This window comes from Cervus canadensis, chromosome 20, assembly GCF_019320065.1.
Source record: "Cervus canadensis isolate Bull #8, Minnesota chromosome 20, ASM1932006v1, whole genome shotgun sequence".
In the NCBI taxonomy this organism is placed as follows: Eukaryota; Metazoa; Chordata; class Mammalia; order Artiodactyla; family Cervidae; genus Cervus; species Cervus canadensis.
The window spans coordinates 53,851,814-53,877,662 of record NC_057405.1 but is presented as its reverse complement, the minus strand read 5'-3'; the positions used below and the strand labels follow the sequence as shown (position 1 = coordinate 53,877,662).

At 37.5% G+C, this 25,849-nt stretch overlaps 1 protein-coding gene across 2 annotated transcripts in view; it reads right to left on the bottom strand.

Annotated features, from left to right (window-relative positions):
• Positions 1 to 2,387: 2,387 nt before the first annotated feature.
• Positions 2,388 to 25,849, bottom strand: part of LIN28B (lin-28 homolog B) — a 128,610-nt gene continuing 105,148 nt past the window's right edge. For both annotated transcript variants that reach the window (XM_043439474.1, XM_043439475.1), the window contains one exon: positions 2,388 to 3,248. In XM_043439474.1, coding sequence (XP_043295409.1) covers positions 2,888 to 3,248 — 361 coding nt within the window. In that variant the 3' untranslated portion in view covers positions 2,388 to 2,887. The remainder of the gene's footprint in view (positions 3,249 to 25,849) is intronic.

Genomic DNA, 25,849 nt, shown 5'->3' with positions numbered 1-25,849 from the left:
GATTGGCTTGTGCTCTGTTTTGCTTCAGCAGAAGAGTCTATGTCTTTAAATACATGGTCATTTGAAGGAAATGCTCCGAGACTTTGCTAACTAGATGAGATGCTTCATTATTCACAAGTGTTTGTCAGAAACATGCAGTTATGAATTGCTATCTATACTCTAGATAAAAAGATTCTGTACCAGAGAATTGTCAGCCACTGTAAGGCTGGAGCAGCATAAAGGTGTGCTATGCATCAAGTATGAGGTAGCCTTTTGCTGTAAACAGAATATTTCACCCATGTAAATGGACACTGTGCTTACGTCAGTGATATTCACATCTGAAAGGAGTGGAGGAAGTCTCCTTGAGTAATTTTCACATGAAATTAAAAAAGGAGAGCTGATAATTGATATTTGGACATTTCGATCTATGTCAAATTCAGAGGTAGTTATTACTAACACCAGTACATAATACTTACATAAAGGTCTAAGTTATTTGGTTTGTTTTGAGTAAGCAGGACTGTAGACTATTCTGTAAAGAAACAATAATTATTATACGGTATGTTCCCTGAGCGAAGTTCTTTGTCCTGAGTATGTTTATGTAATAGTGATAATATTCTTATATAAAAAATAAACCCCAACTTTTCATCAAAGATAGGTTTGGTATGTGCTTAGTTCAGTCTGGTGAGATGCTGAAAAATGATTTCAAATTGCACCCATAAGGTCCACAGTTATAAAATGTTTCTTTTTTTAAATCGTGATCTCAGCTCTGAACTTTTTATATGTAAACAGGGAATGTCCAATTCTCAAGTCCACAATTTCCTATTTCTAATAAGGTCAAGGAACTTTGGTTTGAATATTCAAAGTGACTTATTACATTTTGCATTTTTACTGTTAACCTGCTTATTATACCTGCTAAAAATTAAGCAATGCCACTTTGATTTGTCTACATAATTTAAATAAGCTTACACTCCTCACATAAGGCAAGGAAGTACTTCTCTATAGCTATTTATCACATTCAATATCGTCAAAGGTCAGCTTTGCATCACAGCATACTGAGATTTCAGTACATCCCATGGAGACTCTCACAAACACTGTCAACTCAAGCTGAGTTGGGAAGGGCTGGTGGCCCAGCCCCAGGCTCGCTTGCTCTCCTTCCGCGTGGCTTGCTTGCTGAAACCGGGGCAAAACCGTACAACAAGTCTCCCTCGGCAGGACAAGTCGGGAGGGAGCAGAAACTGTTCAGCAGAACGTGTCTCATTTGAATCATGCTATTTTCTGTTTCTGATTATCTGAGCTTACACCAACAGGCTCATGCAAGACTCTATATTTACTGCCAATGTTAAGCCTTACTACTAATTGGTACCTTCTTGGAAATGTTCCCAAAATTCATCCGTAAGATCTAGAACCAGGATGACAGCAAAATGAGTGTTTTTCATGACTGGAAGCTGAAGGGACCAATACTGTGGTTGGCCCCTAGCCATTGACACTACTGTCTCTGTCTCCATCACTGAATGCTCAACCCGAATCTCCCATATCCGTCCCTTCAGTAGCAGTCATGAGGGAATTCTCGTAAGATCCACTAAATTGTATAAGAAACACTCCGCTCTCTGGTAGGGGAGGTTTGGGAACCTTTTTCCCCAGGCTCGTCACTCTAGTCGCCTGCAACCAAACATGATGCTTTTTCATATTATTCAAGGTCATACATCATGGGCAATTGTGAGCATCCACTCAATATTCATTCTCAACCCTGGCATTTTACTATGCTGTTTGGCGTGTTTGTTTTAGAAACAAGTTAGGTAACTCTCCAGGGGGAATAAAAACAGCCACCAAAAACATACACCCAATGACTGGAGTTTTCCTCCAAGGTCTCAGTAGTAAACAAGGAGGCCCCTGCTCAAAGTGATGGTTAGAAGGATTGACTCAGTCAAGGGGAGCTGCTGTCGGCCACAGTCCCTCAAAAACCTCACAACAGGTAAGAGATTACAAGGAGCTGGTATCAAAATACCACTGAAAACAATCACATCACTACATTTATACATTGCCCTCCCCCTTCATTTCTCTGAATAGGCATCTAATGTACAATCAAAACATTGGAACTGAAAACACTGAAATATCGGCACAGAGATTACACATTCATTGTCTTTTCTGGTTTGTATCCCAGATTCAAAAAAGCTTAAACGGCAGTCGGAGGCATATGGAGTTAAGGTACTGCCTTGAACAGGGGTGGGGTGGGGGGATACACTGTAAAAGGGGGCCGGAATAGCTCAGTTGAAAAGGGGTGGGGTGGGGGGATACACTGTACAGATACCAAGAAAAAGAGGCAATCCCAAATTCGGGAGAACTGATGTTTTTAAAAACCTTTAGTACCATTTGACTGGCAGCTCTGAGATCTGAAGTATATCCTTTGGTTCACATAAAAGGTAACAGTCTTTTTTTTTTTTCTCTAATGTAATATAAAGGAAATGTTATTTCAAGAAAAACTCCAAGGGTTATTTTCAAAACCATCTAAAAACGCTTCACTTGAGTTTTCGATTCTCGCGGGATGTCCAATTCTGGGAGGGAGGGTGTGTGCTTCTATCTCCATACACACATATATAAAGACAAGCCCTCTTTATATATATGTCTACATTCTAAAGAAAATCCTGCTACACACACACAGACTCAGGCTCGCTCCCTCTCACACGCGTACATACAGATAACAGCATCTCATCCTCTGAGTCACGTAACACATGACACCCTGCTCCAAGGTGATTTGCTTAGAGTGATTTGTCTGTTTAAAAAAATTCACAGTTCCTCAACAGTAGTTAAAAATCCCAGGTCAGCTGCTGTATGTGAAATACTGTTCCCCTGAATTTGCATGAGGTAGACTTCCCCACCGGGGAGAGAACGCGCTAACGTTAGAGAAGGGTTATGTCTTTTTCCTTTTTTGAACGGAAGGCCCCTTTTTGCTCTGTTCTTCTGCTGCCGCGGACGCCCTGGTGGAGGAAGCTTCTGGAGGGGACCTGCCGGGCCGCTCTGACGGCTCGGCCCTCGCCTCCGGAAAGGATGCGCAGCCGGGCCCTCCGCCCGCCTCCCGAGGGGCCGCCGACGCGCACGCCTGGGGCTCCGCTTCCTGTCTTCCCTGAGAACCGGCGGGCGGCGGCCCCGCAGTCTTGTGGGGGCAGTTCGCCACCATGTGCGTGATGCTCTGGCAGCAATGGCACTTCTTTGGCTGAGGAGGTAGACTACATTCCTTAGCATGATGATCAAGGCCACCACAGTTGTAGCATCTGCAGCGAGAACAATGGAAAACATCTTAAGGAGGAGCAGGTGTATCACAAAATATGTCAGAAATCAAAAATGTGCTAAAATATAAAGCCTGTCAAAGACATCAGCTGATTTCAGTATGTCTTCTTCACACACACACACACACACGTTTTGTATTAAACACAAAAGTCAATGAAAAACCAGAATCTGAAAGCATGAAAGACCAATCACTTCCACAGATAAACGACTCCTTTGAGATTTGAGTCAGGTTATTGTAAAGGAAGGTTGGTCCATTAGAGGGCAGCCGCGTTCAACAAAAAACAACCAGCTAGCTTGAAAAGAAGTTTAAAAACCCAGCAGTTGACTTAAAATGCAACACCAATTCAATCAGCAAATGGAAAAACTATAGAGCAAATTAAATTTTATGACTTTAACAGTTCTTCGGGTGTTGATTATTTTGGCTATGGAAATTAGTTGAACTGGAGGAATTTTTTTTCCTTTTGCACAAATGAATGCTCACTGCACTCATTTATTTTTGATAAATAAAAAAGTCAGACATCTATGGTGAGTATCTGGGAAATTACCAAGTAATATTAGAGCAAGACAGAAAGTGATTCAGAAGAGTGCTATAAAAGAAAGCTTCTAGATACCTACATCAGATTAATAAAGGTTGATGCTAGTTCAGGAAAAGGAAAAACTTCCTTTCTGTAAGAAATTAAGTTTTCCTTCAGGGTAAATTCTAAATTGAGATAAATATAAATCCATCTTTAATTAATAAATGAATGCACACTGGGGGCACAGCTTGTAGTACTATGTTTGAAATTTTGACTAAGATTCTAAAAGCTGAGAAGTTATTCAGAAGATAAATTTCAATCAGACTTTCTTTAAAAATTTCATATTAAAAACAAAACATCAAGTGGAGAAAATAAATTTTTATATTTGTGAAGGTTTTTAATCTACTTACTTAATACAAAATTTGTCTACAAATGAAATGTTTTAAGGGTTTTTCTAAATTTATTCTCCAAATACATTTATGATTCCATTAATTCTCATCATGAAATACACACAATAGGTCATTTTACAAAATGAAGACAAAACAAGTGGTAACTCTGGGAATCAGCTTAAGATCATGACAAAAGAGTTAGTTATAATTAACTAGCCAGCTAGTGTGTGTGAGACTAGCAAGCTTAGTAACTTATATTACCAATATTCCCAAAACAAGCTACTACTATTAACCTACTGGGAAGTATATGTAGGATTGTTGTTATTGTTACTGCTTAGTCTCTAAGTCATGTCTGACTCTTTACGACCCCATGGACTACATATATAGCTCATCAGGCTCCTATCTCTATGCCATTTCCCAGGCAAGAATACTGGAGCTGGTATGCCATTTCCTTCCCCAGGGGATCTTCTCAACCCAAGGACTGAACACACATCTCATGCATTGGCAGGCAGATTCTTTAGCGCTGAGCCACCTGGGACACCTGTTAATTAACTAGATGGGAGGAATTCTTTCAAAACACACATATATATCAAACCATCACAATGTACACTTTAGAAATCTTACAGTTTTACTTGTTGACTACATTTCAATAAACTGAGGTGGGGATGGGCCTTAGAATGTTTCCCTTAGAGGACTTTATGCCACCTTAACACTTTCTCTCTTCTGGCTTCATTATTTAACATTGCTACTTAATTCACTGGGACAGAAACTCATTGAGACAAAGGTCAGGAAACTTCAACTCGTTTTTAGCTCTACTATTCACTAACTCTCCATCTCACTTGCAAGACAGTGCTAGGACTTGACATCTCTTGATTCTCTTCCAAGTTTATCTATGATCTTGGTATCTCTCTACCTTCATAATGTGCAACTCAGTCTGATTTTATGACTTTCTCCAAGAAATATCTGCCAGCCCTGTAGTGGACAATGGGAGGTAGAAAGGATCCAAATTTATCTAGAGTTGGAATTGGGAAGGTGGATGGTGGGAAACGAAAAAAGTATGACAGAGACTAGTTTGCTCATAAAAGCGTTCTTTAAATGAGCCAGTCCAAGCTGGGAAGAGAGACTCCTGAGACCAGAATCATCAATAGTCTCGATCTTCTCTAATTTCATTACCATATCAATTATATAATCTCAATTCCAGAATTTCTGGAATTGAGGTTATATCATAATTATCAATTATTAATAATGAAATTATATAATAATTATCACTCAATTGCCCCATGCAATCCTAGCACATCCAAAGCTGTTGGCAGAGAAAATCTGTTTAACATTATTTTGTTCTACCTCCTGAATAATATATTAATTACACAATTAAGCAATTTTCTGATAATTGGCAAATAACCATATTGAATTTAAGGCTTTCATAGAAAAAAAATAAGAAAATTGAAAAATGATTTGATCATCTAGAGGGATGATAAAATAATGCAATAAATAATGGCTATTTCATCATCCTTGTTATTGCATTGCCCAAACTACTGTCTGATCTTTCCAGAAGGTATAAAAGACATCAGGAGACACGAATTTTGTTGTCTTTTTTTCTAGCTCTTTATTGAACACAGTTAAAAATTCAAAAATTTTTGTTTTCTGCATAATAGCAAAGAGAAAAAAACTGACAAGACATTTTGCAATTGTTAAGATAGAAAAAAAACACAAAAAGACAGTCAGTAATACTACAGACTCTAACGATGATGATGAAATTAATCACGTAAGCTAAATCTCAGATTATGAGTCTTCACATACTATATCCTAGAAATATACTTTATCAAACTCAAGAATCAATGACGGAATAATATATATCTATGGACAAAAAGGAAATTTGTTACTTAGTTAATTCTTCAGAGAGGATGTCATCAAGCAATATTTTTTGATGATACATGTTTGCTAAAAGGACATGCAACAGTATTCTTTCACCTTTTATCAAGTTTGTGCTAGGGAATTTACTTGACATGGTTCATAAATGGAAAAATGCTGAGGCACTTACTGAAAGGAGATAAGTAGCACAGAAATGAAAAATCTCACTGAACTGATCATTCTAGTCATATTTAGGAATACATATTTTATCTTCTAAAATAAGGTATAGAGTTTTTCTTTTTTTTTTTTACATAGCACACACTAGGATAACGAACACCCTGCTTCGCCATTTATCAATATTACCTTGTAAATTTTAGAATAATGGAATCACAAGATGGGTTTTTTTTTTGGCGGGGGGCTTTTTTTTTTTTCCCAGTAATTAACAAATACTTATGTCAGGAAAAAACAGTTCATATCTTCAAAAATTAAAGGGAAAAAATAAGAAGTCACTTTTTAGGATTAAATGATTTATTATATACTTTAATAAATTAATGAAACATTACAAAGCAGATTCAATATTGTTTTGGTGGTATGTTCTCAGAGATAATGCAAAATTAAACAATAAAAATTACTCACTAATGCTTCAAATTCAGGATCCCCAAATATAGTCTCAAAATGGTATCTTTGAGATGTATAAGCCTATTACTTATAATAATGCTTTTCCACATAGTTCTCCCCTATAAGAGCAAAGTGAATTCTTAAATTTGCCCATCTATAAAATACCTCCTTTTGAATTAAACTCACTTCCTTGAGAATAACACCCACTTAGGCGCTCATTTCTGAAGAGAGAGAAAATAGGTTAAGGCTGAGTAATAGAGCCGCTCTCCCACGGACACATCAATTTCATCAGTCACTGTGGAATGCACACTGTTATCCAATTCAGGGAGCCACCTGCCCGCTCATCTACCAAGGGCCTCATGTCTGGATTTCATTTTTTTTCAAATGGGGTCTTCCATTATATTCCATATGTACATTTACCACTACATTTATTTGGGTTCTGAAAGTTACTTTTAAGGACACTGCATCATTTTGGTTTCCTTGCATTTTGATCTGCATAGTTAATTCAATCCCTTAGCTTTTCAGATTGGTCCTATGATTAGGCCAGACTGCCTTCCATGATGAAAAGACTTGCATTCAGTATATATGTGCTTAGCTTTAAAGGGAGGAGTGGTATGTATTCTCCTCTTCTATTTAATCATTCAACGCCAATCACTCTTCTTAAGAGTGCAGATCACACCCATTAGGAAACCGCTTCCTTCTCTAGGGACTGACACCAAAATGGAACAGCTCACAAATAATATCACATCACATTCTCCATACAAAGCTCTGCATGGTACTAGCCTCCTTTGTTCACTCTGGCAACCCCTCCAAATCAGTTTAATTTGAATGAATTTTATGTTATGATGTGAGCATTAAAACAAGTCCCAAAAGTGATTTTAAAAAATGAGGAGTGACATTCCATAGACAGAAATCCAGTTTTGTTTGTCTAAAAATGTAACAACAACAACAAAAAATACAATGTAGGTGCTTCTAAATATTTGAAAGTCTTAATAAGAAGATATATAGAAACTTATATTCTGAGAGCTAAGAGGGAAGCATTAAGGATAATGATACAGGCACTTCCCTGGTGATCCAGTGGCTAAGATTCCACGTTCCCAAGTTCCGGGGGTCTGGGTTTGATACCTGGTCAGGGAACTAGATCCCACATGCTGCAACTAAAAGTTCACATGCAGCAACTGAAGATCCCACGTGCTACAACTAAGACCAGGTGCAGCCAAATAAATGAATATTAAGAGAAAAAAATGATAAAGACACAGTGATCTGTGGGCTTCTAAAGAGGAAGGAAATGTTGAGAGAATGTAAGTAAGGCAGTCTCAGTGAAAGAGAACAAAGTGGGAAAACTGCAGGCCACAGGGCAGGAAGGAGGGATAAATACAGGAAAGGAGTACAGAAAAATCCCTGGGAAAGAGAGATGAAAGAAAAGGTCAACCAAATTTCAAAACGGAAGTCCAGAGGGGTAAAGAAAAGTCAGGAAATGTGGTTCATGAACGTGTTCTAACTCTCCCCTTGGTATTTTGGGGAGTCCTATGGAGTGAATAAGCTATACCCAGTTGTGAATTTAGGTTTTGGGGAAACTTTCAGACAAAATGGGGCCTTCTGGAACGTTGGCCTAGGAGTCTGCCTCTCTTTCCCTCAGAAGGTACCGGGGCGGGCAGATTGCATCTGTCACAGCAAGGCTGAACACACTGTTAAAAGAGAGTTAAAATGATAATTACAGGAATACTGAAGTTCGATTGATTAAGAGCTTACTACATTCCAGACACTGTGCAAAAGGTTTTTAATAAGTAAAATAAAACTGATTTCTCCCCTGAACCCTGTGAAGTAGGTACTACAATATCAACATTGCATGAGGGCTGACCTGATGGTTCGGTGGTATGAACTGGCCTACCGATACGGAGGACACGGGTGTGATCCCCGGTCTGGGAGGATCCCACGTGACGCAGAGCAGCCGGACCCACGCGCCACACCTCCTGAGCCCGCGCTCTGGAGCCTGGGAGCTGCCACGACTAAGCCCACACGCCACAAGCGAAGTCTGTGCGCTCTAGAGCCCTCGCTCCACAACCAAAGAAGCCATTGCAATGAGGAGCCTGAGCACAACTAGAGAGAAGCCAGTGTGGCAGTGAAGACCCAGCACGGCCAAAAATACGTAGACGAATGAAAGTGACTTTAAAAACTCACAGCTTCCTGCTCTTTATTTAAAAAGCAAAAGTGTGCTGATGAGAAAACTAAGTCTCAGAGAGTATACAGAGAAGGAAATTTTAACTGAAAATAATACATTTCACTTGTATTTTCATTATATAAAAACATTATACCCAACAATATTGATGTAAATGTTATCACATGTAATCTAAAAAGTACAGGGTCCTGAATTTAAAACACCAACAAACACACAGATTTGAAGTTGATTTTTCTTGAGACTTGGTTATTGTTCTGTCAGTGTGCTGTGGGAAGTGAGCTTCTCTTTCCATCTATAAAATGAAAAGCAGCAACTAATCCAGGCCAGACTTTTGACTGCCAACACTCAGTTTTTTTCCTACTCCTCTTGTATTTTCTACTCATCTTCTACTGTCTAAAGTTTTTGTCTAAAAAAAAAAAATCAGTAAATAATTTTTCTATTCTTCTTAATCATATGTTTAAGACTGTAAGTTGGAACTTCAGGTTAATAAGCTATAATCAGAGCTATTAAAGTAACTCAAAGAAATTCCAGCCAAAATAAAGAAAATGAATTCCAATCACTGTAGATGGAACTGCAGTTCCCATGCGGTAATGCCCATTGTAGTGTGCATACGATCGCACTGTGATATGAACAATGTATTCAGGCCTTGAAATACAAACTGCAATGAGATTCTATTGGCTGAAGCAAATATAAATTGCTCTTGGAGGAAAACGTGATAGCATAATTCAAAATATTAATATGTATCCTCTCTGAGCCAGCAACTCTAACTCTAGGAATTTGCCCTACAGGAATATTCACAGATAAGCACAATGATCTAGGTACTAAAATATTAACTATAGTGTTGTCCATACTGGTAAAAAATTGAAAAAAATTAAATGATAATAATGTCACCAAGAAGAATAAATATTTATAGTCAAAACCAGGTAGTCTGATTACAGAATCTTTGTTCTGTAACAGTGAGCTAGATATGTGAAAATGAGAAAGAAATTAAAGCCATATACTGAGAAACACTCTACAGATATTAAAAGGAATGAAGTAAAAGATTATTTTTTTAAAAAAGGTAGATCTCTATGTATCGACATGGAAAGATCTCCAAGATAAATTAAGTGAAAAAAGCAAAACACATAATAAAAGAAGGTATGATCTCCTTTATGTTTCAAAAACACTATATACAAGTAAATGTATGCATTTTTAGATGCATAGAAAACCACTGGAAGTGGTTACATCTGGAGAGAGCAGATGTAAGGTGAAGGGGAACTTTCATATAAGAACTCCATAAGTTCTTTATAGCTTAAAATAACCAGAAAATTTATAATTATTTGTACAATTGAAAAAGGAAAAAGCAATTATAAAGCTGCATTTCCATTTTATAATTTGACCATTATTATTATCAGTCATCTAACAGTTAACTTGCACATGAGCAAATTAAAATTCTAGGACCACCTTGGACGCTTTTTAAAAAATACCTATGGCTGGGTCCTATTCCAGACCAATAAATTAGAATCTTTGAGGGCACACCCCAGGCATCAATACTTTTTAAAAAACTTCCCTGTTGATAGTGAGCAGCTACTTGAGAACCATGGCTATATACAAACCTGAGTTTACCACTGACAGCTTTAACCAAGAGATCACCTCGTAATCCCAAACACAAGAAATGTGGTTCAAAACTGAATACTGAATATTCCCCAAACACTGTTTCAACAGTTCACTAATTCCTGGAAAGGAAGAAGGCAGAAAGCAGGAGGGTAGAGAGGAAAAAGGTTATGTATGGATCTTGTTTCTTTACTATGAACTAAAAATGATTCTCTGGACCTTCTGATTCTAACAGCACAAAAACCTCCATCTTTTTTATCATCACTATGTGTGTCAGTCACTCAGTCATATCCAACTCTTTGCAACCCCACGGACTGTAGCCCACCAGGCTCCCTGCTGTCCATGGAATTCTCCAGGGAAGAATACTGGAGTGGGTGGCCGTTTCCTTCTCCAGAGGATCTTTCCAATCCAGGGATCAAACCTGGGTCTTCTGCATTGCAGGCAGATTCTTTATCATCTGAACCACCAGGGAAGTCTCCTGCTTATTTCGGGAGGAAAAGACTGCAAAAATCTATGGAGTCTAGGTTCCAAAGTAGTTTTCCTGTTTCTGAGGCCTTTACTCAATTCTTAGTTCATCCTTATGGGTTCAATGTGTATGCACCCATATCATCAAAACAGGTGATAATTTACAGCCACTGAATCAACTGCTCCTTTCTCTAAATTTCACTATTATCACCAAATAATATTTATTGACTTCTCATAATAATTACTTTAATTCTCCATTTCTGTTGCCTCCATCTATAATAATTCTCAAAACCATATAAACTTGTTTCCTGTAGAGATATTCCTGCAAATATGTCTAATGGCCAAATTCTGTTGGCTATTACATATAAAATTAATATAAACATAATAAAAAGATCTCTGCTTTTTATAAAATATGTTAGCCATGGAATTTTTAAAACCTCTAAAATTTAAACTACATTTCACCTAAGAGACTGCCACTGATAAAATTACTCCTGCCTACTGTTTTTTTTTTTAACTTAGAGATAAATAAAATGTATAATAGATGGTATTGTTGTTAGTCGCTAACTTGTGTCTGACTCTTTGTGACCCCACGGACTGCAGCACACTAGCCTTCACTGTCCTTCACTATCTCCCAGAGTTTGCTCAAACTCATGTCCATTGAATTGGTGATGCTGTCTAATCATCTCATTCTCTGCTGCCCTCTTCTCCTTTTGATGTCAATCTTTCCTAGCATCAGGGTCTTTTCCAATGAGTCGGCTCTTTGCATCAGGTGGCCAAAGTATTGAGGCTTCAACTTCAGTATCAGCCCTTCCAATGAATATTCAGGATTGATTTCCTTTAGGATTGACTGGTTTGATCTCCTTGTAGTCCAAGGGACTCTAAAGAGTATTTTCCAGCACCACAATTAGAAAGTATCAATTCTTCATTGCTCAGCCTTCTTTACGATCCAACTCTCACATCCGTACATGACTACTGGAAAAATCATAGCTTTGACTAGATGGACCTTTGTCAGCAAAGTGATGTCTCTGCTTTTTAATATGCTGTCTAGGTTTGTCATAGCTTTCCTTCGAAGGAGCAAGCATCTTTTAATTTCACGGCTGCAGTCTCTGTCCGCAGTGATTTTGGAGCCCAAGAAAATATGGTCTGTCACTGTTTCCATTGTTTTCCCATCTATTTGCCATGAAGTGATGGGACCAGATGCCATGATCTTAAGTGTTTTAAATGCTGAGTTTTAAGCCAGCTTTTTCACTCTCCTCTTTCACCTTCATCAAGAGGCTTTTTAGTTCCTCTTCACCTTCTGCCATAGAGTGGTATCATTTGCATATCTGAGGTTATTGATATTTCTCCCGGCAATCCTGATTCCAGCTTGTGATTCAACCAGCCTGGCATTTCGCATGATGTACTCTGCATGTAAGTTAAATAAACAGGGGACAACATACAACCTTGTCATACTCCTTTCCTGATTTTGAACCAGTCCATCATTCCATGTCCGGTTCTAACTGTTGCTTCTTGACCTGCATGCAGGTTAGACTACCCTAAGGATTGGTTTTCAATGCTATTTTTAAAAAGCGTAACTGAGTCTAACCGCCATTCAATACTTTCTGGTGAATAAATGCTAGATGTTTGGATGGCTCTGTATTGCTTAGTGTTAGCATGGGTCAATCTTATGAAGACAAAACTAACGTGAACTCTAAACTTTAAAACTACTGGCAGAGGAAATGAATATGCCTCTTCCAAACCTCAGTATCCAGACCATTTACTAAAGCTGAGTTCCAAGGGTACTTTTTACTTACCAACTGCTAACCTCTTTTTACCACCTAATTCTACAAAGTGCAATTATCTAGATACCTTTCCTGTCAGTGGATTCAACTGCTTACAATACCCAAGCAATAACTTTCATAAATACATATGAAAAATAGAAAAAAACAAACACCTAAGAATATCTACGATGAGTATGACTTCATACTAGATACTAATGAAATGTATGTGAATAGTTAGCTAGATGGTAATATATACATACGTGTGTGTGTGTGTGTAAAATCTTGTTTGATGTCTTCGCCTGACTGCTTTTTGGATTGCTTATGTTTATTAGTTTTTGGACACTCTCTCTGATTAATGCCATGGTCTGTCATCTGTATCATAACACCAGCTAAAAATGTACCACAGTATCTTGACAACCAGCTAAAATATAGTAATAGCTCTATTCGCAAACCTTTCATCATCTTATAAAAACAAGAAGATAAGACGGAAAATGTGTGGGACAGACATGTGATGAATGATCGTGCAGGGTCAAGAGAAGTAGGGACGGAACAGACAGCAGATTCTAAAGAGGTGAGGACATGAAAAGGGGAGAGAAAAATCACTGGAAAAATTGGGGCAAAGGGAGCCTTTTTCATGTAAGGGCCCTTCCATCACTTTAAGTATAAGCCAGGCATTTTTGTATTTCATTCCATTATGCTTAAAAATACTTGGAAGTCATGCGGCAATTCCACGGAACAATAATTGTTTGTTGAGAACTGGCTACTTTGTACCATAACTTGAGAGGGAGCATTATAATGAATTCTAGGTCATAAGTTAAATCTGTATTTGGAATAGAAATGTTATCTCTCTTTTAGGTGGCAAACAACATGCTGCCCAGGTAATCTCTTCTGGCTAATGGAAAAGCTGAAAAAACAAGGAGAAAGATAGACTCAAACATAGATAACCTAATGCTTTCCAATTTCTGGGGAAGTCAAAACAGTCCGTTATAAAATAGGACCCAATCTCCCATGCAGCGGGCACTCTGACAGCACAGCTTGCATGATCCCATCACAGCAGTGTCCAGGTCAGGACAACACGCAGACACACACACACAAACACACACACAAAAGTCACTGTATTTTTGAAGTGGCAGCGTTGCAACTATCCAAACTGCTGGTTTAAATTCGTTCTAGTTGGAACCAAGGTCAATTTATCTACCATTTTTGGTCACACTGAACTTTAGGTATAACATGTTTTTAGAAGGTTAGTGCAGGTATTAAAGTGAAAGAAAGACATTCAATATTTATCTTGAGTGGTTAAAATTAGGTATTTACTTTGATGAAAGAAATCAGATTATAGTAATCTGATTACAGCAATGTGAAAATGTTGGTTCATTTATCTATTATAGCAATCCTGCTGAAAACTTAAAACCCCAGTGCTGCTTGCTTTCCACCAGACCATTTCACATTCACCAGTGTCAGAGGTATGACACCTGCTGTAAATAAACACTGGTTTGCCCCGAGGAAAGACAATTCCACCACTGCTTTTATATCAACTTTAATAAATTTTTTTCTTTTTTGCTCATCACATGATTTCTTTTAGGCATTGTCTCAGAAAACCAGCTTTATTTTTATGGTTGCCATATTTCAAAAATCACTCTAAAGTGGTATCTTTCTCTTTAGGTGTACATTGAATTTTTTATTAAAAATTTGACCCAAAGCACAAGAAATTTAAGAGGGATTTCATTATGATTACTTGATAGGTGAAACAATAATTTGGTATCTAGAGAAGTAGATATAAATATCAAAACAATTTATGAGATAATTTAAACACATGATAAAAATACTTAAAGATTAAAACACCTTAGGTATTCAAATAAGGACTGTAAAATTAAAAAGTGACTAGCTTCTGTTTTGTCACACACACCTCTTCAGTTAAAGCATAAAAGGAAGAGACAGCATGAGAAATTTCAAAGGAAAGAATGATGTATAGAGGTCAAGAATCAATTTTAGTGGCATGACTGATGAACTGCACAGAATAAGGTTAAATAACAGTTCCAGATTTATGCTGGTTATCTGCAAGCTGGAAGCAAAAAAGAGGGCTCGATTAAGATGCAATCCTACTTTTAGCCAACTGAGGTACTGTTCTTGTTTTATTTAGCCAAATTGACTATTTAAAGCTTTTAAGTTACCACGGCTTAATTACCTTTGATGCCAATAATAATGTTGGTAGTGTTTGAGTTTCTATGAAGATAGTGTTAAAACAACTCCCTATCATTACTGAATCAATGTCTTTCATATTAACACTGAATTGTTGCTATATTCCTGAATTAATAAGAACTACTTGTAAGCTTTCCACATTGACAATATTTATATGAGTCATATTAAAAAATATTTTTAAAGGACCTATTGCCCTAGAGCATGTTGCTTGCTGTGATCTACCCAAAATGTATTCTCAGGATTAATTCATGTGAAAGATGCAAAAGAAGATTGTGCCAAACCATCTTCCATCACTACAGCTACTCAAGAATCAGAAGGAGTTAAAAACTATTCTGCTGAAATCACCAAAGAAAGGCTTCTACTGATCAATAAGTTTGATCTCCTCCTGTTCCAGCACCAGCTACTGCTGAGGAAAATAATGAAGTACAGATGAGATGTAAATGACCTCTGTCCATTTCTCCCTCCAGCCCAATCGGTCTTCCTGTGACTGGTTATATAATATTGCGCTTTGTCAAGAATCAGCAGTTCTTATATCATTTACCATGTCGGTATGTAGGTAAGTGCAAGCTGAACAAAGAAAACCACTACTATGTTCAGACAACCTTCATAAATTGTGATACTGTCTCCTCTCTGTAGGTCTCATTCTGAAAATTAAAGCTTAAAGTCATGTAGGGCTTCTCTGGTAGCTCAGCTGGTAAAGAGTCCGCCTGCAATGCAAGAGATCCCAGTTTGATTCCTGGGTTGGAGACATCTGCTGGAGAAGGGATAGGCTACTCACTCCAGTATTCTGGCCTGGAGTAGTCCATGGGGTTGCCAAGAGTCGGACACAACTGAGCGACTTGGCTGCTTCTTGTTTTCCTCCTTACTGGTTGCTGCTGCCCTTCAAGTCATCCCACCTTTTTGTATGACTAAAGATTGATGGCCAAGCTGCTAAGGTATTCTTACAGATCTTCACTGATCCCTTAAGAAATTGCGATTCCCTATTTGAGCATTTTAAGGCTGTGATTCTGTGAATACACAGCCACTATTACAAAGATAGACAACTGAGGAGCCAAGGATGGAGGTAAAATATGAAGTATGAGAAGGGCAGGTCGATCCATGGACACAGCTAAGCCAGGACTGCTTACCCACATCCAGATACTTTTTTAAAAAGTATTTATTTATTTGGCTGCACTGGGTCTTAGGCGTGGCATGTGGGGTCTTTAGTTGCACCATGTGAACTCTTGGTTGCAGCATGTGGGATTTAGTTCCAAGACCAAGGATTGCACCCAGGTCCCCTGCATTGGGAACACGGAGACTTAAGTCACTGGATGACCAGGAACATCCCCCAATACTCTTAATAAGTATAAACCATTAGGACTAGACTCTGACCATTAACAAATTTATGCTTGCAAATTCTATAAGCCAAACTATGGCTTGCCTTGGAAACAATTCCTTTAACATTTGAGTGATAGAGTTTTCATCTCCTTTGGTCATCCTTTAAATTTGGCTGATAAAGTTTACATGAAGAATCTCGTTTATCTTCTCAGTGGGACAAAAGAAATAAAAGCCACTGAAGAATTTTTCTATTTTTCTCTAGCAAAAAACTCCTTTTTTTCCCCGCTGTGCCACACAGCTTGCAGGATTTCAGTTCCCCAACTTGGGACTGAAACTGGGTCACAGCAGTAGAAGTCCAGGATCCTAACCACAAGGACACCAGGGAATTCCCTAACAAAAAAATTCTTGAAAAATATCCTGGTGGAAGTGGTAAAAGGAGGTGGGTGACCTTCTTTGGATAATCCTTGATCTTTTCACTATAAAAATGTATGTATTTCAGAGAACAAACAAACACTGAAAAATACAACAGCTGCAAGTGGCAAAGTGCTATTTAACACACTGAGTGTGAAGTTCTCTTTATTATGTTTTATTTTTATAATTAATTGAATACACGTGTTCCTGTGTGCTCAATCGCTTCAGTCATGTTTGACTCTTTGCAACCCCACGGACTGTAGCCCACCAGGCTCCTTGTCCATGGGATTTTCCAGGCAAGAATACTGGAGCGGGTTGTCATGCCCTCTTCCAGGGGATCTTCCCAACCCAGGGATCGAACCCCCATCTGCCTGCATCTCCTGCATTGCAGGCAGATTCTTTCTTTACCCGTTGAGCTACCTGGGAAGCCTGAATACAACATATGTGTAAGGAAAAAGCAGTGCTTCAGTGGAAAACTGCATTGTCTAGACCCAGCACTTACAATTATGGATTATCTGATTCTGATTCTATGGGAGTTATCTTACAGCTCTTTAAATTGCCGATAACTGCAAAGTTATTCTTGCCCACACAGCGGCAAATTCTGCCCTGTCAGGTTCAATTAACTTTCCTTTCCCATGTGGAAAAAGCTAGTGTTGCCTCTATTTGCATGCTAGTCTCAATATTTCTCATCTACACATGTGTCTGTTCTTTGGCTTCTCCTTTGAAAAGTTTGTAACATCTGCTTGCTTCCTTCGTTTGACTTAAAAAAAAATCTTTAACACTTGTTTATTTTATATCTTTATGAAAATCATGATGTCACCCTTTTTGAAAACTATCCTGTAATTCTCACACAGTAAATCTATATAGAAGCCACTGCATGAGATGCAAAGATCATTATGACATCATGATGACCTTGTTCTTTAAGCACACAGAATCTAGAAAAGATATCAGATACATAAATGCACAACTAACTTTAACCCTCAGGTTTTGTGTGCTGTTGTTACTGTTTTGGTTGTGCTAAATCTTCATTGCTGTGCAAGGGCTTTCTCTACTTGCAGCGAGTGGGGGCTATTCTTTGTTGCAGCACACGGGCAATAGTTGCTCCACAACATGTGAAATCTGCCTGGACCAGGGACTGAACCTGTGTCCCCTGCACTGGTAGGCAGATTCTTATCCACTGCACCAGCAGGGAAGTCCTAACCCTCAGGGTTAATGGACCCCATTTAAGTTTTTGTGTTTCTCTTCAGTATGTTATTTTTCCTATACCTTGAAACATTTTGCTCTTTCATAATCCTGAGAAGTATATCCAACTATTGTAAGGAGTTGAAAAAAATAAGAAAATTTAAATTTTTCCACAGAAGACATACAAACAGCCAATAGGTACAAGAAAAGGTGCTCAACATCATTAATCAGGGAAAGCAAATTAAAACCACAATGAGAGTATCATCTTAACCTGTTAGAACGGCTGTCATCAAAAAGACAAGAGATAACAAGTGTAGATGAAGATGTGAAAAATAGAGAAAGCTTGTGCACTGCTGGTGAGAATGTACATTGGTACAGCTATTATGGAAAACAGCATAGAGATGCTTAAAAAAAAATGAAAAACAGAACTACCATAGGATCCAGCAATTCCACTTTGGGTACAGACCTAAGGGAAACGAAATCCTTACCTTGAAAAGATATCCACTCTAACATTACTTACAATAGCTAAGACATAGAGACAACCTAAGCATTCACTGATGGATGAATGGATAAAGAAAATGTGGTATTTTTATACACACAATGGAATATTATTTAGCCATAAGAAAGACAGATCCTGCCGTTTGCAAAAACATGAATGAACCCCAAAGGGATTACACTAAATGTAAGTCGGACATTGAAAGACAAGCACTTACACGTGGAACCTAAAAAAAAAATGGTCAAACTCATAGAAAGAACGGAGAAGGAAATGGCAACCCACTCCAGTGTTCTTGCCTGGAGAATCCCAGGGACGGAGGAGCCTGGTGGGCTGCCATCTATGGGGTCGCACAGAGTTGGACACAACTGAAGTGACTTGGCAGCAGCAGCATAGAAAGAAAACAGAAAAGTGGTTGCCAGGTGTTGGGAGGGTGGGAGAAATAGGGAGAGATTGGTAAAAGGATACAAACTCTCAGCTATAAGTTCCGAAGATGTAATGTATAACATGGTGACCACACATGATAATGCTGTATTGTATAACTGAAAAATGCCAAGAGAGTAGAACTTAAATGTTCTTAGAAGAAAAAAAAAAAAAAAAAAGATAAATATGTGAGATGATGGACATGTTAATTAACTAGATGGGAAGAATTCTTTAGTAATGTATACATGTATCAAATGGTCACAATGTACATTTTTAAAACCTCACAATTTTACTTGTTAACTACACTTCAATAAAGCTAGGGTGGGGAGAGGACTTAGAATGTTTCCTTTTCAGGACTTCATGCCACTTAATGCTTTTTCTCTTCTCTCTTAATTTATATAACTTTCCTATTCGCAATTCACTGTGTTGGAAACTCACTGAGACAAATATCAGGAGACTTCCACTTTTGTTTTTAGCTCTACTATTAACTAACTCTCTATTACTCTCCATGCACTTGCTGGGCTTCCCAGGGGGGCAAGTGGAAAAGAACCTGCCTGCCAATACAGGAGACATAAGAGACGCAGGTTCGGTCCCTAGGTCAGCACATCCCCTGGAGGAGGGCATGGCAGCCCACTCCAGTATATTTGCCTGGAGAATCCCACGGACAGAGAAGCCTGGTGGGATTTGGTCCAAAGGGTTGCAAAGAGTTGGATACAGCTGAAGCCCCTTAGCATGCACACACATCTCCCGAGCTAGGACTTGACTTCTTGTGATTCTTTCCCAACTTAAGCTGTGTGTATGTCTCTACTCTCATAATGCACAACTCAGTCTGATACTGAGAAATATCTGCCAGACCCATAGTGGGCAACGGTTGGTAGAAGAGACTCAAATTTATCTCAAGTTGCGGTTGGGAGGGGACCAAAGGATAAGGGGGACTAGTTTGCTCAAAAAAGCATTATTGAAATGAGTCCATCCGAGCTGGGAGGAGAGGCACCTGAGACCAGAAGCAACTCAGAGGATGAAAAAAGGAGGTGGGGGTGGGGGTGGGGGTGGGAGGGAGGATTTTAAATACCTAGACTCAAAGAGTCTCAATCTTCCCTAATTTCATAACCCTAATATCAATTGTACTAAATTATCACTCAACTGCCTTGCACAACCCTGGCATCCAAAACTGTTGGCAGAGCATCTGTTTAATATTATTGTGATCTGCCTCCAGAATAGTCTATTAGTTATACAATTAAATAACTTTCTGATAACTGGCAAATAACCATATTGAACTTAAAATTTTCACAGAAAATAAAGGAGAAAATTTAAAAATGATGTGATCATCTAGAGGGATGATAAAATAATGAAATAATTGCTATTTCCTCATCCTTGTTATTGCATTGTCCAAAGTATTGTCCGATCTTTCCAGAAGCTATAAAAGACACCAGAAGACAGGACTTTTGTTGTCTTTTTAACTCTTCACTGAACACAGTTGAGAATTCAAAAATTTTCACCTTTTGCATAATGGCAAAGGGAAGAAAACTGACAGAAGATATTTTGCAGTTGTTAGACAAAAAAGAACACAAATACAAAAAGACAGACAGTAACACTCCAGACGGTAATGATGATGATGAAATTAATCATATAAGATAAAGCTCAAAAAAAAAAAAAAAAAAAGATAAAGCTCAGATCATGAGTACTCGCATAATAGATCCTAGAAATATATTTTAGCAAACTTATGAATCAATGAGTGAAAAATACACTTCTATAGACAGAAAGGAAATTTGTTACTCAGTCTTTCAGGGAAGATGTCATCAGGTAATATTTTTTGAAAAGACATATTTGCTACAAGGACATGCAACAGCATTCTTTCACCTTTTATCAAGTTTGTGCTAGGGAATTTACTTGATATGGTCCATAAGTGGACGAATGATGAAGGCACTGACTGTAAGGAAATAAACAGCACAGAAATGAAAAATCTCATTGAACTGATCATTCTAATCAGCACCTGAAATGAGAATATTTTGTTGCTATTGGCCGAGGAAAATTACCACTCTCTTCCACAAAACTATGAACCGTAAAAGTTTTTAAAGCACTGTATTTTGACGATACAAGTACAAGAAGAACCAGAGGTAATAAAAAGCTCGAATTCTTAGAAATATATTTGAAATCTGGATCACTATTTGTAAGATGGCTATGTTCCAAGCTCATCCATGAGCCAGTTACTTTCATTCAAAGGATACTGCCCACTTTGGGTGTGTATATCTTTACACCAGAAAAAGATGGAATAAAATTTGAGTTTGTTACATTTAAATTCTTATTAATTTCCAATCCAGTTGTTTTTCACAACATCCCTTCATTTTTGTATCTGTAAATTATTTATAAAATGATTTTTAAAATATGTTTTACAAGAGGCCACTGAACTCAGAGAGTAACTGGCGATGACTATTCTTCCTGGTATGCTGGTGGCCAATAAAATGTAGAGTTTGATAAATGGCGTAAGAGATAGAAAATGTTGTATCTTTTCAAGATTAGACATGGTCACAATTATTAGTAGCAATAAGAATGGTTTTGTAAGGGAGCTGACCTGGCTACAACAAGTTAGTCAAAAGCTACTTAAAATAAGTAAGATTTATATAGATGGAAGAGAAAACACGCCAGGTGAATCTATGGCTTGAATTAGAAAATGGAAGTGGAAAACTGGAGGATGTATCTAGGAAGGCAACTGGTTAGCTTGCAAAAGCAAATGGAAACCAAGATTACTGAGCAGAATATTAAATATATTTTATAATTTAATATTTTTAAATCTTTCATCTTAAGAGTTGGGAAAAAACTCGAGTTTCAAAGCTGATACATGCATTGCTCATGACCACAAACTTAATAATGGACAGTCTAGGATTTCCCTCTACAACTCTAGTGATGCATGATAAATCACTTAATATCTCTGGGTTTCCTCATCTAAAATAAGTTTCAGCATTTAGGAATCCTTTTATAAAGATGATAATGATTCCCACTTACTTTTCATGGTCACTGTTGGTCTCAAGTGAGATAAATATTTTAAAATGTTTTGCAAACTACAAAGCTCTATATAAATGGTAGGTACAATTTCTCTCCCTTATCTTGGATATTATATTCCTGAAGCACTTCCACTTTACTGGTGGTGAGATAATGGTAGAACTGAAGTTCTTATGAGTTAGGGTAAGAGAATGCAAAAATGAATAACAAGAGAAGCTTAAAATATCTTTCCCTTTTCAAGAATAGTGAAGAAAACAAACTAAATAGCCTAATAATAATATTTTGCTTATCTTATAATGCTCTATATTTAATTTGCATTTACCATTCCTTGTCCCCTGGGATTTTCTTTACTATCTCTTACTCTGAACTTTGATGAGCTACTGGCAAATTTATTTGGTTTGTTGCAGATGCCAAACATTTTTTCTTGTATATAGATAGATGAAGAAAATTATAAAGACATTAATCTGTGTATACTGCAGTTTTATGTATAGGCAAATTGGCTTACTATTTGCATATTCTAGAAACTATTTTTTTCATCTAGCTCTTAGGATACTGTCATAAAGGCTTTCTTTCTACCATTCTGACATTATTTTCCTAACTTATTCTCAGCATCTTCTTGGATTCACCAAGATCTAAATGTATGCTTATCTATTATCATCTCTCCTTTGAACAACTGATCCATTTCCTTAAGCAATTTTATTTATGCTGATCACTCACAAATTATTTCCACTTTGATGTCTTTCTGTAATCTCAAACTCAATTCATCTCTTCAAGGCCATTTGACCCCTTGTTTCCAGATGTCTTCCAATATTGATTAATTTTCCTGTTAGTTCCTTCATTTATCACTGCATTTCATAGTGTCTAGGGTCATATTAGTTGGTTGCCTCAAAGAAGGAAAAGTTATTATTAAAATCTACACTAACTTTTTGTCCTTTAGAAGCACAATGGAAACATAAAGCTTACTCTGGGGTCAACTTTCCTAAACTTATAAACAGTCTTCTCAAGTACCTTGCCCATTTGGGGATAGATTTCTGGTCTTCCATCTTGATGTCATACCAAAGACTGGTTATTCTAAGTGATATTCCAGGTACATCTATCAACCCACCTGGTCCACTCAATTACCAACCAGCAATGACCATGTTAGTATTATCTTAAATATTATAAGTGAAATAAAAACTTTTTAAGTTAGTCACCCTGTATTATTTTTAATAGCATGATAAAAAACTAACAGTGAAAAGGAAAATTACTATAAGCTGCTGGAACCTGAAGGTGGGAAGAGAGAAATTAGTACCAAAACGGCATTATTATGAAAGTGAGTGAGGTATAGAGTAACTAATGTCAAAAAAAAGAAAGAAATAAAGGCATGCATTCCCACCTACTTTACTTTCTGTACTGTCGTTACATGTAGTCTGCAGAGTATCACAATACTGCAGAGGAAGAGGCACCTACTAGGCTGTCAGATAACCGGAGGCAGCAGCCTCATCTCCTGGGCAAAAACTACCAACTCAGCTCAATTTCCTCATCTTTTGACAAGTCTTTAGGACTTCTGACTAAGCTTCAGTAAAAACTACATAAGGAGTTTGCAGAGACTTCCCTGGTGGTCCAGTGGTTAAGAATCCACCTTCCAATGCAGGGGATTCAGGTTTGATCCCTGGTTGGGGAACTAAGATCCTACATGCTGGGGGGTAACTAAGCATGTGTGCCAGAATGAAAGATCCCATGTGCTGCAACTAAGACCCAATGCAGCAAAATAAATCAGTAATTTTTAAAAAGGAGTTTCCAAAGAAGTTGTAATGGAAGAACTAAAAGTTATCTGTCAGCTGACATGCATTCTGGAGGTACTGCTATTCTGAAACTTGAGGAGGTGCTAAGGTTGAAGTCATCGATTTGGCAGACACCATCGAAAGGACAGATGGTAGTTTAAACTATAGGACAGAGGTCAACCAGCAAAATGTGAAGAGTGAGAATAGATCTGCAGACAAAGTTTTCAGAGATACTTCTATTTATAATTTTCAGGTGGAAGAACCAGTGAAGTGTCTAAGAAGAAACTGTTAAAGGGGTAGCAGTGTTGACTGAAAAAAATTGCACAACCTAAAACTTCAGAGTTATGTGCAATTTTTTTTCTGTTGATAGCAGGAAGGCAAGAAAAGAAGGGTTTCCCCAGTTAAAAATGAAAATAGTTTTGCAGTGGAGAAAGTGGCTAATAAAATGAGGTATTAAAATAATAGGTTGATGGATTTAGCAATCAGGCAATAGTGAGAAGCCTCAGATAGAATACACAATAAAAATAAAAGAATTAAGGATCTAAAATTGAACTGCAGTGCCAGTATCAAACTTAACTTCCTGAGAGTCAAACATGTATATATCTTAGGAAGTAGAAGTCTGTCAGAGAGTGGAGAAAAAGCCCTTTCCAAAGCTGTACACACTTTTTTGGAAAATCACCAGAATCTAATAGAAAAGCAGGGGGAAAAAAAAAGAAAGAAAACACAATCACACACAAACAGGAAATTCACAAAAAGAGAAAGAAAAATGACATAAAATTTTTTAAATACATTAGCAATAATAAAATTTTTTGAATCAACCATACCAAAAACCCCATAACGAATTATATTCCCCTCAAAGGAAAGCATATAAAAATACTCTGACCATGCCACCAAAAATGACTAAAAATACTGGACAAAATATTTTTAAAACATCTTTTGAGATGCATTACTGATCAGGCAAGAAAATAAGGAATGCTTAGAAGTCAAAAAGGAAGTGAAAACAGGAAACCAGGGCAGTAAGTGGAGCATTGAAACACTCTCACCCTGGAGGCATCCACAGAACCCTGCCAACCTTAAGCTTTGACCTTGTACGGGGGATGATGAAGCAGAGGGCCAGGAAACAAACTCCAGGATCTGCCCGGAAGTTGGGGCTGTCAGAGGAGATCCTGTCCCAAGAGCCGGAACCCCCTCAAAACTAAACCCACAACGAAAAGATATAGGAAAAGTAAATTTGCCCTGAAGAAGGGGATGGCATGGAAACTTTTCCTATCCCCCTACATGATGCTGGGAGGAAGAGAAATACATCTCCCTTGAGAAGTGATAACCACAACCCAGACTGCAGCTCATGTGGAGATGTGGCATGAGCTGAGCATGTCTTATAAAATGGTTCCCAGTTGGTACAAACGTCTCCAGGCAAACACAAAAAATTCCCGGGAAAAAATGCATTTTTCAAGCCAAGAGCCAAAGAATTCCTATAGGTAAAAGTCCAAGAAATATGATTGGTTAAAAAAATAATGAAAAACAAAAGGGAAATGGGGTACCATGAACCAGCCAGTAGAATCAGACCCAGACAGCTCAGATATTGCATTGGTTAGATTCAAACTGTAAAATAAATACATTCTGATATGTTTAAAGCAATGGTTTTTATCAGGCCCATATCTACTTTTTATAATAAATATTTTTGTAATGCCCCTATTCTTTTCATGAAAGAAATGTAATATAATCTACATATACATTATGTACCATATATTTATAAATACATATATGCAAAGTATAAAATATAGGAGAAAAAGAAATTAATAGTAAAGTAATATGTATTTCAATAAAAAATGCAGTAACAAAACCACACTAGATGACATAGTAAAATTGTCAGTGGATGATACTTGTTTATGAGAAATAAATCTGAACTTAAGAGAAGTCATTCTGTACAAGCAAAGAAAAATGAGAAAAAAGAGGTACAGAGGAATACTAGAAAAAAATTAGTGTAAATATACTATACACAATGAGAAAGGGAATGACAGTAATTGAAGTAACGTAACATATCAAGGCAAGTGTGAAAAAAATCAACATATAAAATATGAGAAAATAACACTCTTTAAATGAGCTACACCTTACTTATAATTGCAGTATCCCATTCCCCATACTGTAACATGGTAGACAATTGTGCTGAAGTACAGCAGAAAACATACATCTTTCAACTCTACCTCATAAATTCAAGACATAAATTCAGTGTCAAGTATATAAAAAGACCTTGGAAACCATGCCTTTTAACAGGTGACAAGAAACAGGTGATAAACTGGAAAATAAGATGATAATACAAGAGTTTATAGAAAAATTGTTTCTGGAGACAGTATCACAGTAGGTCTGATAACAACCTGCAACTCCCAAATAAATAATTTCTATGTGCAATTTTTAAATCTCTGTGTT